Genomic DNA, 15,884 nt, shown 5'->3' with positions numbered 1-15,884 from the left:
CACGCGAAGGTTTGCATGGTTGAAAGAGGGAACAAAAAAGTTCATCACGCTTCTGCATCCCAAACACTAACTGCTTGTGCTGTCGATGTAACTAATGTCATTTCAAAATTGAATGTTAAACATCAGGTAAACGGAGATCATTATGATTAACATATTCGTGAAAATCAAAGCTTATTCCTACCATATTTTCAGGTATTCGATCTCATGAGGGCTGATAATATTTCTCTCGTCGCAAAGAAGGACCTCCTTATAGTGCATTTTGGGGAATCATATCTGAAAAAACATAGAAGAGAACGAATGGTATACGCATGCAGCAGCCGAATGAGAGAACTATCACGTTTTCTCATCGTTTTCCGAAGAATTTCCGGGGACAAAGATGTATCACTGAAAGAAATACTGACGCCGAGGAAATTCGGTACAGCTCTCAGTGTTGTTCGAGAGATCGCAGGATACGATCCCGTTAAAAAAACATTTAAAACTCCTAGCCTTGCCATGCACTTGGGGACATCTTTAAAACACGTGTGCAATGAATTACGGCAATTAGTACTGCAAGAGTCTGAGGGTTTCAGATGTCCATCGGGTATTTCCACTAAAGAGTGGATAGAAGATATAAGGAATTTCACCAAATTGATTGAGACTCGTTGGACTATCGAATTAGCCTCGTTAGCCAACAAGGACTTGCAGGAAAAAAAATGGAATAAGCCATTGTTAATCCCCTTGGTAGACGATATTATGATATTCAAGGATGAGACTTTAAAACTTGCCGAGGAATGTGTGTTAACTTTCAACCAAAACACTGATAATGCACAAACCTATAAGACGTTAGTACACTGTACTTTGGCTCTGCTCATTTTATTCAACAGGAGAAGAATAGGCGATGTTCAATTTCTAAAGATAAATGATTACAGGATCGATCGAAAAACTGAATCAATTGATTTTAAGAATCTCTTAACAGAATCAGAAAAACTCTTGACCAAAGAATATAAAAGGGTAGTGAATTGCGGAAAAGGTTCAAGAGCAGTTGTGATACTAGTACCTCAAATTATTCAAACATTCATCAACCTCCTACTCGAACGTCGGGTCAAATACATTTCTCCTGATAATGATTATGTGTTTGCTTTACCTGGCAGTACAGTGAAATGGGGCAAAGGAGATGTCGCTTTTAGGACTTTGACCAAAAAAATGAATTTGAAGCATCCAGAGGCTATTGGTAGCAACCGATTGAGAAAACATATTGCTACTGTGATGCAGATCCTCAACCTATCCAAACACGAGAAAAAACAATTTTCAAATTTCATGGGACACACCGAGAAAACCCACGAAGAATTTTACGAGTGAGTATATTCGCTTAATTGAAGGCCAAACCTATAAACAAAATTTTTCCAGACTACCTGTGGATATATATCAAACAGCAAAAGTATCTAAAATACTGTTAATGATGGATAAGGGTACTCTTCCAGCAGAGTATAAAGGAAAGTCCCTGTCTGAAATAAACTTGAATGTTGATGCAGAACTAGTTGAGGAGAACGAGGTTGAAGGTCTGATATGATTGTTTCAGTTGACGAAATGCATTTTTTCTATATACTAATCGATGAATTCTTCACAATATTTTAGTTCCTCTAAAAATCATAAATATCATGCGGATTCAATCAGCATTTTCTCACTAGATACTCAGTTTACATAAAAATGACATTAATTATATCATTCAGGGTAATTTACCCCGATGCGATGCCCTATCTGACGTTTATTTCCTGTTTGCATCGGCTAATATAAGGCAGGCTATATGTGAATTTATTCTTATTTAAGTGATTTCTATATGGCAACTTCGAAGTGAAATTGAGAAATAAGTATTTCTTAACGTTGAGTCTGCCTTAAGTTTGTCGGTGAAAACAGGCATATGTTAATCATAATTAACACCTTAGAGAGCGAGGCTGAGAAAAACCTCTATCTAAAAATTCTTTCTGTGGTTTCCAGAAGTCCAGCAGTTTGAAATTGCCTTATTTCAAGTTATTCCTTGATAACTTTGAAGTTTTCATTTTAATGATAGGGTTCTCTTGGGTAACTTCCATTTTTTTAAGTAGAATCGTCTGAAGGAATGAAAAATAAAAAGGTTGCATTTCGAATGCAATTTTGATCCATTTGATTCCTCCAACTTGATGATCTCATTATGAACATTCTGTACATTTTCGGTTTAAAGAGCAAACAATATTATGATACAACTTATTCGCAACTTGAAAATGTTGGAGATTTTTTTGACAAAAACCTCATAGACAGAAATATTCGAAAAAGTGCGTGTCCATTATCTTGATTGTTTCTTCAGTGAGAATCCCAATAACTTGTATGGCAATGTCTAGATCAAATCGTCTTATCATATGATTTAATAATATACTGGGTATACAGGGTGTCTGTAAACAAATGCGAAGGGAGATAATTCCTTGATGAAAATAAGGAGGGGTAGTTCCAATAAGTTTTTTCGAAGTCGACCTCCCTTTCAAGATACAGCCTTTGGAAGGCGATGGCGAATTGATAGTTTTTAATTTTTTTAAAGGGTTCTAAAAAATATATATATATATATATAATATGAAGGGCTAAATAGATGTTACTTACACAATTTTTTTAGATCTCATAACTTTATTATTAGGGGTTTAAAATAACAAGATGTATTTTAGCGTTAGGTAGTCATTCTATGCTATGGAACACTTATACGATGAAATGAAATGAACAGTGATCAAAACTGCTTGTAAGTTTTTATTTATTCCGAGAAAAGTATCGAAATTATCGAAAATTTGCAGCAGACTTTTTTTGAATGGGAAACCATAAGGAAATTTTATTTTTCGAAAATCTATCTCACGAAAATTTTTTAAGAAAATCATAAGGGGTTTCAATTTTCAACCCCCAATAATGATATAAAAAAATTGTGTGACTAACATCTACTTAGTGCTTCATATTATGTATAGTTTTAGGACCAAGTGTTTTTTAGAACCCGTAAATTAAAACTGTCAACTCGGGATCGCCTTCCAAAGGCTGTATCTTGGAAGGGAGTTCGATTTCGAAAAAAATTTATAGGAACTATCCTGCTTATTTTCATCGAGGAACCATCTTCCTAAGTCCTTCGTATTTGTTTACAGACACCATGTATAAGAAAATAGCAGGATGTTTCTGATATAACTGGAAGCTGGAGAGGTCTGAAAACATTTAGGGGAGAAAGTTCTTCGTCGAAAACCCCAACGTACAAATTTCAGTGAAAAATTGTGATTAGTTTTTTTTTAAAGTCAATAGGACATCGCGGTTAATCATCCTGTATTAAAAAATACCTTTAACAGTCCTTCTATGCCTTGGAACCGGAGTTGAGCATTTTGTCATTTAAGCCTGCGATATGTAAGGTTCAAAAATTAATTTTCTAATGAATTGTCAACCCACAGAGCTTGATTCAACCACGAAATATGCTTCGGTATCTTCAGCTTTTCGCGGAGGTAAGTTGTTCATTTGTTCAATCAAAAGTGTTCCACTTTAATCCTTTTTCTTTAAGGTTTCAAAAATCAATCACAAGAAACAATGAAGACGAACAAAAATCACAGTGATGATGGTGAGTATGATAATAAACAAATCAGAAATATAGAACTGAAAAAACTGATTTATATAATTCCCACTGAAGCAATTTTATGTGAAACACTAGTGGTAGAAGACTCGTATTCATAAAAATCCTATAATTCAGTTACTTTCAGTTATGGATTTGCATCAAGTATCAGTGCCAATAAGTCGATAACAAATTAATAGAAAATATTGCATACAGAACGTATAAGAATGAGTTGAAAAACTGTAGATTCATTATTTCTTGGGCACTTTCTAAGTATAGGTACATTTTCACCATTAAAACAAAGCATTCAAATCATGACATTTGATTTTATTGCTGTCCACAAAATTCACCTATTTTTTATTCATGCTTCCCATTTTCAGGAGTTGATAAGATGGAGGAAGACGGTATAATATTGAAACGAAGTGAACATAAGAAAGGTATGAATTATTTGAAATATACTCTTGGAGACATCATTCGACGTATCACTGAAATATTATTCAGGATAATGTGATGGTTAATCCATACTAATATAATATAAAAAGGACAGATTTGTAAGTTTGAAACGAATCAACTCAGAAACTACTGGACCGATTTGAGAAATTCTTTCACCCTCACGATTCTATATTATCCCCGAGTGACTTAGGATATAGTTCTCACTAGAAACAATTGAAGATACCTACTCGAACTTCATTAAAGTACAAAAATTAGCCATAATTGGATATTTTCTCACGTGCGCTGCAGAAACCTGATACAATGTATGACCGAAAAGTAGCTCTTTGCTAGCTGTACAAAAAAGTCCGCGACAGCATATAACTACCTCGCAAAGTTGACTTGCTAATACCTTTTTTTAATAATCAAAAAATGTTTTCAAAATTATGCATTATTGGAGTATTTAATTCAGAACAAAATTGCCCTTTACTTCATTTGATTTCAATGATTACCAGATTACATAAAGCATGTTGGAAATTATCTAGTCTACAAACAAAATTGGACCTCTCACAAAAGGTCTCTTGCTTCATTTGGTCGTCATCGACCAATGTATGTGGTACTGAGGAGCTATAATAAGAGCTATCGCTACTCTTCTTCCTTCTTCGATGGTGACACGTTCTCTGTGGTTTACTTTGAAATGAAGATTTCTGCCAGTCCAATTTCGTTTGTTTTATTTATATTTATGGACTTATAGATGTCAGCCTGTTTGATTCATACTCATTTCGAAACATTGAATTGAATGTAAAATTCTATTATTCTTATTATTTTTATTTATAGGAGATGTAGAGAAGAGTCATGATGGAGAGTTAAGGAGTACTGCTTGCAGGAAAGGTGCTCATTTCTTGACTTCTAATTATTTCAATTATCAGTTTCGTCTTTTTGAAATTCATAAAATTTAAGGTTTTGACATTCGTTCGAATATTTCAGCTTGGACAGATGAGGAAATTGAAGTACTCAAACGAGAATTTGGTGACTATATCAAGAAAAATATATATCCATCAGGGGCAGAAATAAAAGAATTTATGGAAAAATGGCGACTGAACAGAAGCGTAAAAATAATCAAATCCAAAATTCAACATCTAATTAAATTGAGCAACAAAGTTTATTAATTACTCCTTGTATCCATAGGTCAAGAATATGACAGGATTTATGTTATTTCTGCAATAAATATTTGAAACAATTTTTTTCATGAATAATGTATTAATCCTCAAAATCCTCAACGAAATTAACAAACACTACCCACAAAATCAAATTTGCCAAAGGTCTATTCATGTAATTTATCTTCAGATAATTGATATCTGTTTAGAGGGAATACGGTCAAGGGGGAAGTGAAATTTGACTGGTTCAAAAAACATAGAATAGAATATTTTCCAGGTTGAAATAATGTGTTACAAATAACACCCAAAATTAATATCTAAAAAAGAATTAACTATTTTGTGGGAAAATTCTTGGACAAGGTCAAATTCAATTTTGATTGAGCAAAATTTTCAAGCCTAATAATTGGGGAATTTGTCACGCATAGTCTCAGAGGGGTGCATAAGGTAGTAGATTTTTTTTCAAAATAAACTCAACTTTTGGTGCCACATATGGATAGACCTTTTGATGCTGGGGGTGATTTGATTATTGATAAGAGTTTTGAATAACTTTCCTCAAATAGGAATGGAATATTTCTACTAATTAAATTCATATTGTTTTTTTTTTTGTATGAATTTAGGGGTTACTTCGAGAGTGATTGATGCTCTTGATGTGTGATTGAAAGCTATCCTTCCTCATAGGTAATTAATTCATGAGTTTACTGAAATGAAGTTCACAATCACGAAAATAAACATGTACACGATAAGTTCTTAAGTACACATATAAGTAAATCAAATATCGGAATTGAGTATTATGTTTCATCTTCAATACATCACATTTATAAGATACTAGCTTCCCTTCCTGGATTCTCACGGGTGGCGGAACTAATGAAAAAAAATTTGACAACCCATACCCGATCTGTTTTCCCCAGAGACGACTTTCTCCATCTATGAAGTTGATATACATATAAATTTCGATAAAATTCACACAAAATTCATTAAGAAAATTATTTCTGATTTCCAGTTTAACTCGGACAGGTTTTCTTAACATCAATGTTGCAATTTTAGGTATCGTATATAATGAAGAAGGCGTAGTTGTGGCACTAGATATAATCAATTTCCTTCAATTATTATCGTGTAAAAAGCCTAGAAATTCGGACACAAAAAATATTACTCTGTTTTATTAGATTCAGAACATGGTCGGAATTTTCTTCATAATCTCGTTTGTAGCAGCCGAGAATTCTATGGAGAATTCTCTACCAAATTTTGGTAAGGAAACGGCAGAGATTATTTTGTATGCAACTGAATAGAGAATTCTACAGAAAGTGATATGTAACGGTAAAGAATTCTCTAGTAAATTTTCTAGAGAATTCTCGGCTGTGGCAAACGGGCTATAAATATTAATACTAATACATTCATTGACCTATAATTGATAATAATTAACACACGAATCCAGTTTGGAAAACCATTCTTTTAAATTGAGAAAAAATAACTATAAACTGAGAAAAAAGGATTTATTTGACGAAAATCTCAAAATCCCGTTCAAAAATGACAATGACTCCATTAACATTTCAGTTCGAACTGTCATCAACATGTCGCTGCAATCTACATTTGAAACCCCAATCGTCAAGTTGAGTAGGTGGAAATTTGTACCGCAGATGATCGTTTTCCGCTGCATGAACATCTTGTTAACACGAAAACTATCGGGTGTAATTAGATTGACGATAACGCCTTATCGCATCCAACATTGATAAGTTGTCGATCGACCGTCGTTCCACCGCTGGACAGACCAAAGATATTACTTTGGGACAGACATATTGTGTTCAAGAATTAGTTCTCGAAATTGTCAAAAATTGTTATTTGACAATTAGGATATATTCTATGATAGCTCGATCTGTCGAAGGAAGAGAGGAAAGCCCCTTTTTCTTTTCCTTCGACTTTTTCTGAACATTCTGAACCTTGTTGTGACAATAACGAATACAACAAAAAAAAAAGAATTATCCAATTTGGTGCAGTCGTTCAAACGTGATGCATTCAAATAATATACATCGATTCTCTTTTATTTGTATTGATGTAATAATTGAAGCAGTACAAAAATTGGCATTTTTTCTAATTTTAATTCTCTCTATCTCGGTTGTTTTCGTATACTTCTAGATACTTTTTCGTTCAACAGTTTTCGAATCGAAATTTATACTAGCAGTGGCTTTGTTATTGGATAATATTAAAACAGTTCATACGATTTTCGCTATCATAATACCATCTTCAGGTTGGCGAAGTTAAACTTATGTACAGCTCCACCCGCTTGAAATCTGTTTTGAGTTCAATTATGGATTTGATTTTCATCAAGTATCGACCACATCAATTCAATTCCTATTATAAGATGATTTCTCAAGTACAATTTTGTTAGCGGTAAATATTTTATTTCGATTGAAAGAAAAATCCAAACCTTTACTTTCTCCAAAGTATCAGTTGAAATGAAACACTGGCGCTATATAAGGTGTCTACAAAATGGCCAATTTTAAATGGATTTAAATTCGTTTTTTCGAATGCAATGCCTATATTTTTGTTTATCATTTCAATCACTAATGAATTCACTTCTTTTTTCGCAAATTAATATTATGCGTATTCGGGACTGAAATGCATTTTTTCAGTTAGGAATATGCATCTTTTATAAACATTGTGTATTGATTAATGATTGAAACAATGGAAAAAAATATATGCCTTGACTTTAAGTTCGTCAAGTTAGCAGCCTTTTTGTGTACACCTTGTATACCTTGCAAAGCGGAAGTGTTTCATTTAATAATGATAATGATAGGTATTTTGAAGTTTCTGCTTTCAATCGACATAAATTATTTAAAGCTACCTACTAAGCTAGTGCTATTGTAAGTTTCCTATCTGAATCGAGAATATTCCGAAAACTATGACCTGAAAATTATGAGAAGTATATAAAGCATGTAGAATGTCTCCGAGAAAAGCTGCCATACTTGGTACCTAGTGTGTTTCACGTAAGCGGGTAGGTAACTGGATTTTGAAACATATACATTGGGCGGAATTAATGAGTGAAGCATCAATATATGATACAAATTTTTGCGGGCGATTCAAATATGCTAACGGAAAAACTATATAATATTGACGAGGGAGTTGTGGCTGAAAAATCGTTTTTCGGAAAGAAATTTGATTGAGAATTAATTACATGATTTAGAAAAAATTACTGAGTATTTGCATTGCATTGGTTGCAATACTACCTGTATAGAAAGAAAGAAAACAAAAATTGGGAAAATGCTTTCCCTGTTCTCCGTGGAGAATTCCATCGGAAATATACTGTTGGCGTCACGTGAAAAAGAGTTGGATACAAAAGATAATTTATTCAAAAGAAGGACGTTTTTATTGTTCGTTAGCCACTTCACTTTCCTCTGATAGAAGCCCACCTTTCGAATGCAATGTTGCCATTTTTGGAGGTCACACGGTACCTGATGTTGTACTGCCTGGCTACGTCGAAAATTAAACTGTATATAGGTGCGACGCTAACGCCAACGGGAGACGGTCGAACTAAAAGACAAATTTACGGATATATACGATCTTTGTGACGCAAAAATTTTTTTTTGATATGTTGATCCCTGAAGTCGCCTCAGTCTGTTAAGCTAAAAAACAAGGCGATACGTTATGACCTCCGGAATCGGAGGTAACAACGTTATATATGAAGTAAAAGCGTTACTTTTGTTTCCGATTTTGAGGTCACTTCGTACTAGTTATCAATATATATATATATATATATATATATATATATATATATATATATATATATATATATATATATATATATATATATATATATATATATATATATATATATATATATATTTACATCTGGCATACTTTATTGCGTCCTTTCAAAAAGCAACCTTATTGCGTCTCCCAGAAATACGCTACCTAGGTGGAATCTGATCGAAGTATATTAATCTACGCAAAAAATTACGTAGTTTGGTCGTTTCAGATCTCAGATATCTTTATTAATAAAGAAGTTGATATACGCACATTATTGCGTCCTTTCATGGTCCTACCATTAGTGCGTCCGGTGTATATTTTGTTTTCATATGCAGTACAATGCTGCGTCCGGATTTTATTCAATCTTTCACCATTAGCATGTTGTTGCGTCCAGCGTAGTTGCCACATATGTTTTAGAATCTGGTACAGTAGGATTATTCGAACTCGATGACGTGATCGTATTATAACATTGGCTCCACCTCTATATTTATGATGGCTCTCATCCTTAGTTTGTGGACTGCTCACTTGGGGAATCGTATTTCAGAATGTGTCAAACACTCTTTAAGTGTCTTTTTGTCAAGAAGAGCTGTGATGATTGTGTAATAATTTTAAAAACGTTATATATTTCATTTCCGTTTTTTTAATAACGAATGAATGTGAGAGAGTGGTGCTCTGGAGATAACTTAAATTAGGAATGCATTAACTGCAGAGTTGTTAGTTTATCCTACGTTTATCCTATGAACAATTTGGCAGTCTGGAGAGTCAACTACTCTCTCAGGGTAGTTAAATGGACGGCGAATGAAATTCTCGAGTTCGATAGAAGAGTTTGAATATGAATCGTAGCCTGCATCCTAGCTCTTTGATATACAAGGACTCTCTTTGCTTATAGAAGGACGAAACCATTGAGCATATCCTCAGTGACTGCCCAGCGGCAGACAAGGTTCGCTCAGGCTGGTTCAAGGGGAACTCATGAATTACTCCTCCTCTGTTATCACCTCTTCCCTTGGGAAGATGGCACTGGAAGTAGAAGTTTAGCTCTTTGAGCTTGTTTGTGTGCCACAATAGACCGCTTTGGTCGCGGTACTCGCGGTAGCAGGTCTGGGGGATTCGACAGATGCGCCGAACAAACTGTAACTGTAACTCTTCGATACAAAGGATATACTTTCCTCGAATGCAGGAAGACAGGGGTTTCAAAGTTTGCAATACCAACATTATACACAAAAGTTGGAAATGGAATAGGATTATTGAGAGGTCAAGACCCACTCAAGGGAATAGTAGCTCATCATAAAATCAAAGTCAAAGAGCTGGAGTGCTTTGGAGTAGCTAATATCCGACATATGAATCGATCTTGAGCTAGTAAGAAAATCTATCACGCCAGAAAAACAAAAGATATTAGAAAGCCAGATTAGACAAGCAAAACTGAAGTTTTCATTCGAATATTATATGAGTAAGCATATACTTTATATATTTCAAGAGATTGAAAGACCATGACTTGCTGTAAAAATCATCTTCTGCTTTTCTGGAGTCGGCTGAGCTGATGTCGGAAACGGGAGGATTTGTTCATCAAGATGGAGTGATACTAGATACTAGAATACTAGGTAGTATAAGAAGAATATAATGCAAGTGGTCACCTAAACATCTTGCAGGGCTAGCCGTGATCGACGAAAACTCTTATGCACATCTTGTCCGCTTGCAGAATTCATACTTTATCAGGGTATATAGAGAGACACAATGCGAATTCCTTACTTCCATCTGAGAGAAGTTTATGGCATAGACAAATAACCAAAGCTCTCATTTGTACATCCAAAGACCAAATCAGTTTTTGAGAATGATAAAGCTCGCATATATTGCAATTAGGCTTTGGCTTATGCCAAGTTGTTGAAGAAGCGTGTATATACACGCAAGGGCTCGATAAAGTTCTGCCAGAATTTCTTGTGCCGTATTCCCTTCGCTGCCAAAAATGATGTGGTAGTGAACGAAGAACAGAAAAGTGAAAAATACAAAGGATCAATGTTCGAACAGGGGGCTTCATACCCAGGGCACAAAGTTTGAATGGTAATTCTGATTGAAGAATCAAAGTTTTACATTTGTTCCTCATGTTAATCATTTACTTGGTACGAGGCCAAGAATGTATGAATTCATCGTGCGTAATAGCAGATATTTTCTGATCCGGAAACCATGATTTTGCTGTTCAATACATTTGTGACGAGCAAACTGGAGTTTGGATGCATTGCTTGGAACCCAATATACGATTGCCATACACATCACAATGGCATATATTCCGAGAGCTGGCGACGAAAATCGGCAAAAGATTTGTAATGAATCATAATTAAATATAAGTTAGTTTTGATGGTGTATATGAATCAGCACCCACGCTAAAAGGTCAGGTAGTGGAACATCTGACGGCGACGCTCTTTGATTTATATAAAATTACAATATCCGTACTTTGGGGTGACTGCTGACTGCCTCTCTTCTATTGATATGTGGTCTGAATATTTTATTCACAAATAATATATTATATTTGAGCGGTAAATGCAGTTTCAGCCAATACAATTCTTCTGAAACAACATCGTCAAGGCAGCAACTTATGTGGTGTACTGACACACCGCGTTTCACCAAAATGAGATCTGACCACTTTTTCAAGTTTTCTGTTCTATTAACTAGTGACAATTTTCAATCATTACAAAATACTTGTAGAGTGTGTTGTAATTTCATATACCTACATCAAAGCGCGTCGCCGCTAGGTGTTCCACTACCTTACCTTGAGAGTGGGTGCTAACTTATGTACATATCATATTAAATTATACGCCAGTACAAAACTTTTGCCGAATTTCGTTGCCAGCTCTCGGACTAATGGAGGCTGTTCAGAGAAGTTTTTTCGAGTAAGATCATGCTGTTTTGTTGAATAAATTCGGTGCAGTTAAGCTTGATGTCAGGAAGGCCTTTGTTTGTTTGAGGTTCCTGCCTGGACCCTTGAATGGCACATCTACTCGCTAGAGTGGGATTTCATGTAGGACGCCCAAGTTCTAGACCCGTACGCTTGTTCAACCTTACTACGCCCAGAACAAATATATTGTTTCAGTCATCTGTGTACAATATGATTTGTTTTAAATTCAATCAGATCTAGCATCTCTGTGATATACACTTTGACAAACAGTCCTTATTAATTAATATATTACAGGTACACTACATATATACAAGAGTTTACATAATTTGTAGAACTTTTTAATTTTTGTGGTAAAGTCACTTCTAATCCCACAGCACTCAGAATACAAAAGGTCATGGCAAAAGGAGTAATCAACCCCACAATATCGCTCAATAAGCCAGACAGATAATTCACCGAAGGAGAACAGGAACGATCTTTCAGTTTTCCCAAAACAACCTTCACAGGTAGTAAACCCATAACTAGAATCGATACAGCAATATAGACCAAGAAGAAGGAAGATTGGGATATTCAAAAGACGATGTTTGGAGTGGGCAATGAACACCTTCAATGTATATAGATCACCAGAAGTGTAAAGAAAAATCCTAGAAGAGATTCGTCTTCATCTTCTGAAGATAACCAGAAGCTGCTTAGAATGAGTCATATACACAGAAAATGGAGAAGGACAATAGTTCCCTTCACACCAAAATGGGGACCCACAATCTTCAAGAACAATTAATTCAACATCGTTTCTATTGAAGACGATGAAGAAAGTAGTAGATAACAACATAAGAACATAGAATCTGGAGAATACACCAATTCACAAAGGCCAGATGGCCTACAGGACGACCGATCAACAAAAACTGCTCTGTATGACCGTAGTGACTCTATAGCTAGGTTCCTGGTCCCTCGGGAACTAAAGGAAATGAAGAGGCAAATACACTTGTTTCTAGCAACAAGGGAAGTTGACGTTTATTCATCCAGTGGAATAAAAAAATTTTAATTCACAAGTGAAATGAGATGACATAAACATAAGCGGATAAAGCGATACCTTTCATGTCAATTTATAAATCCGATAATTCTCTGGAAAGTGTTATCGTTTGATTTCTAATTGAAGTGGAATAAAATTCACGTGAGTTATAATTTTTTTTCATTCGAAAAAATAATAACGACAATATCAGTTAAAAGAACACCATAAGGGCACTTTAATCGGACCTGCTATTGCTCTAGAGGCAGAATCCAATTCTTCACCCAACAGACTTTCGGGATGACCTTGGAGCCTAGGAAGCTAATTCATTTCAGTTGTGCAAATACAACTTGGTTTACTTGTATACACAGTTGCCAGATTTCGGACGCAACATTATGCGTCGTGTGAAAGATGTATATTGACTGTATATCAGTTTTCATCATTTGAAGCGCCCTCGAAGCGGAATTTGCGTGAACTAAAAATATACTTTATGTTTCATGAGACGCACTTTACTGCGTCTGGAGATATGTTTTTCAACATGGAATAACTCTCTTATCAAAAGATGAATGAAATCTATAATTGTTCCAAAGATAGCTCTCGACTTCCTTCACGATTTGCGACCACCCCTGTCGTTGAATCCCTCGAAATACCAGAGAAAACTTTGAAAAACAATGCTGCGTCCGGTATACGGACGCAGTATTATTCAGGACGCAATAGTGTATGGCCCAAAGACAATGTATGGACGCAACATAGTATGCTGGATAAATATATATATATATATATATATATATATATATATATATATATATATAGAAAAAATATATATATATATATATATTGAATATATATATATATATATATATATATATATATATATATATATATATATATATATATATATATATATATATGTGGAAACCAATCCAATAGAGGTGGTTCAATTAATTGTTCCAATAATTAACTATATCTTCGTGTATTTTGTTGGCTACGTGGAACAAAGAGCAAAAACAAACTCAATTCATTTGCCAACGTTTCGTCAAATTTATTGACATCTTCACAGGCTAAAAATCAAAAAACAAGAGACATAGTGAGAAGAAGGAATCAACAACCGAACAAACAACAAAAACGGTCCGATTAAAAACTACAATGATTGACAATTGAAACATTAATAAAAAACACAAGTGTTTCAGGGCATCAAATTATTGTTGGTTCATTGATTTGTTCCGTAAGAGTGGCTACCCGACTAGATTGCTCAACACACTCTGGCATAACAGACATAAGTGTTTAAACGAAAGACCTTTGCCTTCTGTCGAGTACACACCGGAGGGTAACAATGATAAAAATGTGATCAGATATAAGATACCATACATACCGCGGTTAACTAAACAGCTTTCCCTAATTCTGAATACTGAAACTGAGGTGGTTGTCCCATATTATCTTAAGACAGGTAGAAAATTGTTTTCGAAATTGAAAGATAAGACACCTATTTTGCTTACACCTAATTGTATCTATTGCATATCCTATAGTAATTGTGCGGACAAATACGTAGGTCAGACGAAGCAAACTTTGAATAATAGAGTTAGGGGACATAGGTCAGACTGTAAATTAGCCAGGAAGGATCACAATAAAAAGGATAACACAGCTCTGACGGCGCATTCGATTCAAGAAGACCATCGTTTTTATTTTCTCAACCCTTCCATCCTAGATGTTGAGAGTTATCTTTCGAAAAGACTTTTTAAAGAGATGGTCTTCATTAGTATCACTGACGATACGGTAAACAATAGGACAGATACGAAAGGCCTATCCTGTATATATAGCCATTTAATTGATAAAGTGAAGTTGAGATATGATTTCAGAAGGTCCACCTAGAATAATACCGATAACACCTACATAAATGATGAATATTCAACATTTTGAATTTTTTATGTTTGCGTCTCATATGTTTGCCTGCTTGTCTGGAATCATTCTGATTGTTTAACTCGTCGCTGACACAGTAATGATGTTTTTTAATGAAGAACCTAATTATTTCAATTTTCATTCAAGGAACAATGTCTGAATTTAGATATTTTTGATCAATTTGAGGTATTGTATGTTTGTTTCAATAGTGAATAGTTTTTCTGTCCATTATTTCAAATTATTTATTGTAATTTCTCACTTTCATTCCACTTGTGTTTTTTATTAATGTTTCAATTGTCAATCATTGTAGTTTTTAATCGGACCGTTTTTGTTGTTTGTTCGGTTGTTGATTCCTTCTTCTCACTATGTCTCTTGTTTTTTGATTTTTTGCCTGTGAAGATGTCAATAAATTTGACGAAACGTCGGCAAATGAATTGAGTTTGTTTTTGCTCTTTGTTCCACGTAGCCAACAAAATATTTATATATTTTGCTTCTGCTGACTATATTTAAAATTTTCTCTTTGTTTTTCATTTTAGATTAAGATATGTTCAAATGTGCATTTTGTATATAACAAGGGTTAAGTGGTAGAGCACCCTCGGGTGAACTTCCCCTGGAGATTTCTTGTGAAATAAGGACCTTATTATTATTATTATTATTACTTGTCCACCAATCCTTATAGGGATTGGTGGTCTCATCCGCCATTTTTGACCCATGTCACAGAAGGTCAGAACGTCAGAAACTGAGAAGTAGTTCTTTTTGAGTTATTGTAGGTATTTTTATATACAGGGTGATTTATTTTGGAAAATATGCGCATCCAATATAAGGGTAGATGAAGTAGACAAAGGTTTATTTCCGTACATTAAAGGTTTACCTTTAATTGCAGTTGAATGAACATTTGAGATTCAATGCAAATCATGGCAATCGAGTGTATTAAAATCGCCCCCCTCATTGCAGGCCAGTTGTGAGGTCCTTCTCTGAATCGATATCGGATATGAACGCCATTCAATATATTTTACAGGAGACAAAAAAACGATTATTTTCTCTGAAATGATTTGTATTTTAATCAGTTATTCCTGATTCAGAAATTGTAATGATAAGAGGGGTTGGAGGGTCAAAAAGCAACAACTGTTTGCCATAATCTTAATATAAGAAGAACAAAGTCCTCAATAATATTTGATGAGAACGTTTCAAAAT

General features: G+C 34.5%; 1 protein-coding gene across 2 annotated transcripts; it reads left to right on the top strand.

Annotated features, from left to right (window-relative positions):
* Positions 1-224: 224 nt before the first annotated feature.
* On the top strand, positions 225-5,247 carry LOC123322828. Of its 2 annotated transcripts, XM_044910856.1 has the most exons (7): positions 225-1,334; positions 1,387-1,538; positions 3,423-3,473; positions 3,530-3,586; positions 3,958-4,014; positions 4,844-4,897; positions 4,994-5,247. In XM_044910856.1, the coding sequence occupies exons 1-7, from the start codon at positions 298-300 to the stop codon at positions 5,173-5,175; spliced, it is 1,590 nt and encodes a 529-aa protein (XP_044766791.1). In that variant the 5' UTR covers positions 225-297; the 3' UTR covers positions 5,176-5,247. The 2 variants fall into 2 exon arrangements, with proteins under 2 accessions (XP_044766791.1, XP_044766792.1); XM_044910857.1 differs by lacking the exon at positions 3,958-4,014.
* The last annotated feature ends 10,637 nt before the right edge of the window (positions 5,248-15,884 follow it).

Source organism: Coccinella septempunctata, chromosome 1, assembly GCF_907165205.1.
Source record: "Coccinella septempunctata chromosome 1, icCocSept1.1, whole genome shotgun sequence".
Classification (NCBI taxonomy): domain Eukaryota; kingdom Metazoa; phylum Arthropoda; class Insecta; order Coleoptera; family Coccinellidae; genus Coccinella; species Coccinella septempunctata.
This window is presented reverse-complemented; position numbering and strand designations above follow the sequence as displayed.

Coding starts and splice junctions, on each gene's coding strand:
- LOC123322828 (XM_044910856.1), top strand. CDS start 298: ATGGTATACGCATGCAGCAGCCGAATGAGAGAACTATCACGTTTTCTC. Junction 1,539..3,422: donor TGAGGAGAACGAGGTTGAAG/GTCTGATATGAT, acceptor GTCAACCCACAG/AGCTTGATTCAACCACGAAA. Junction 3,587..3,957: donor CAAAAATCACAGTGATGATG/GTGAGTATGATA, acceptor TCCCATTTTCAG/GAGTTGATAAGATGGAGGAA.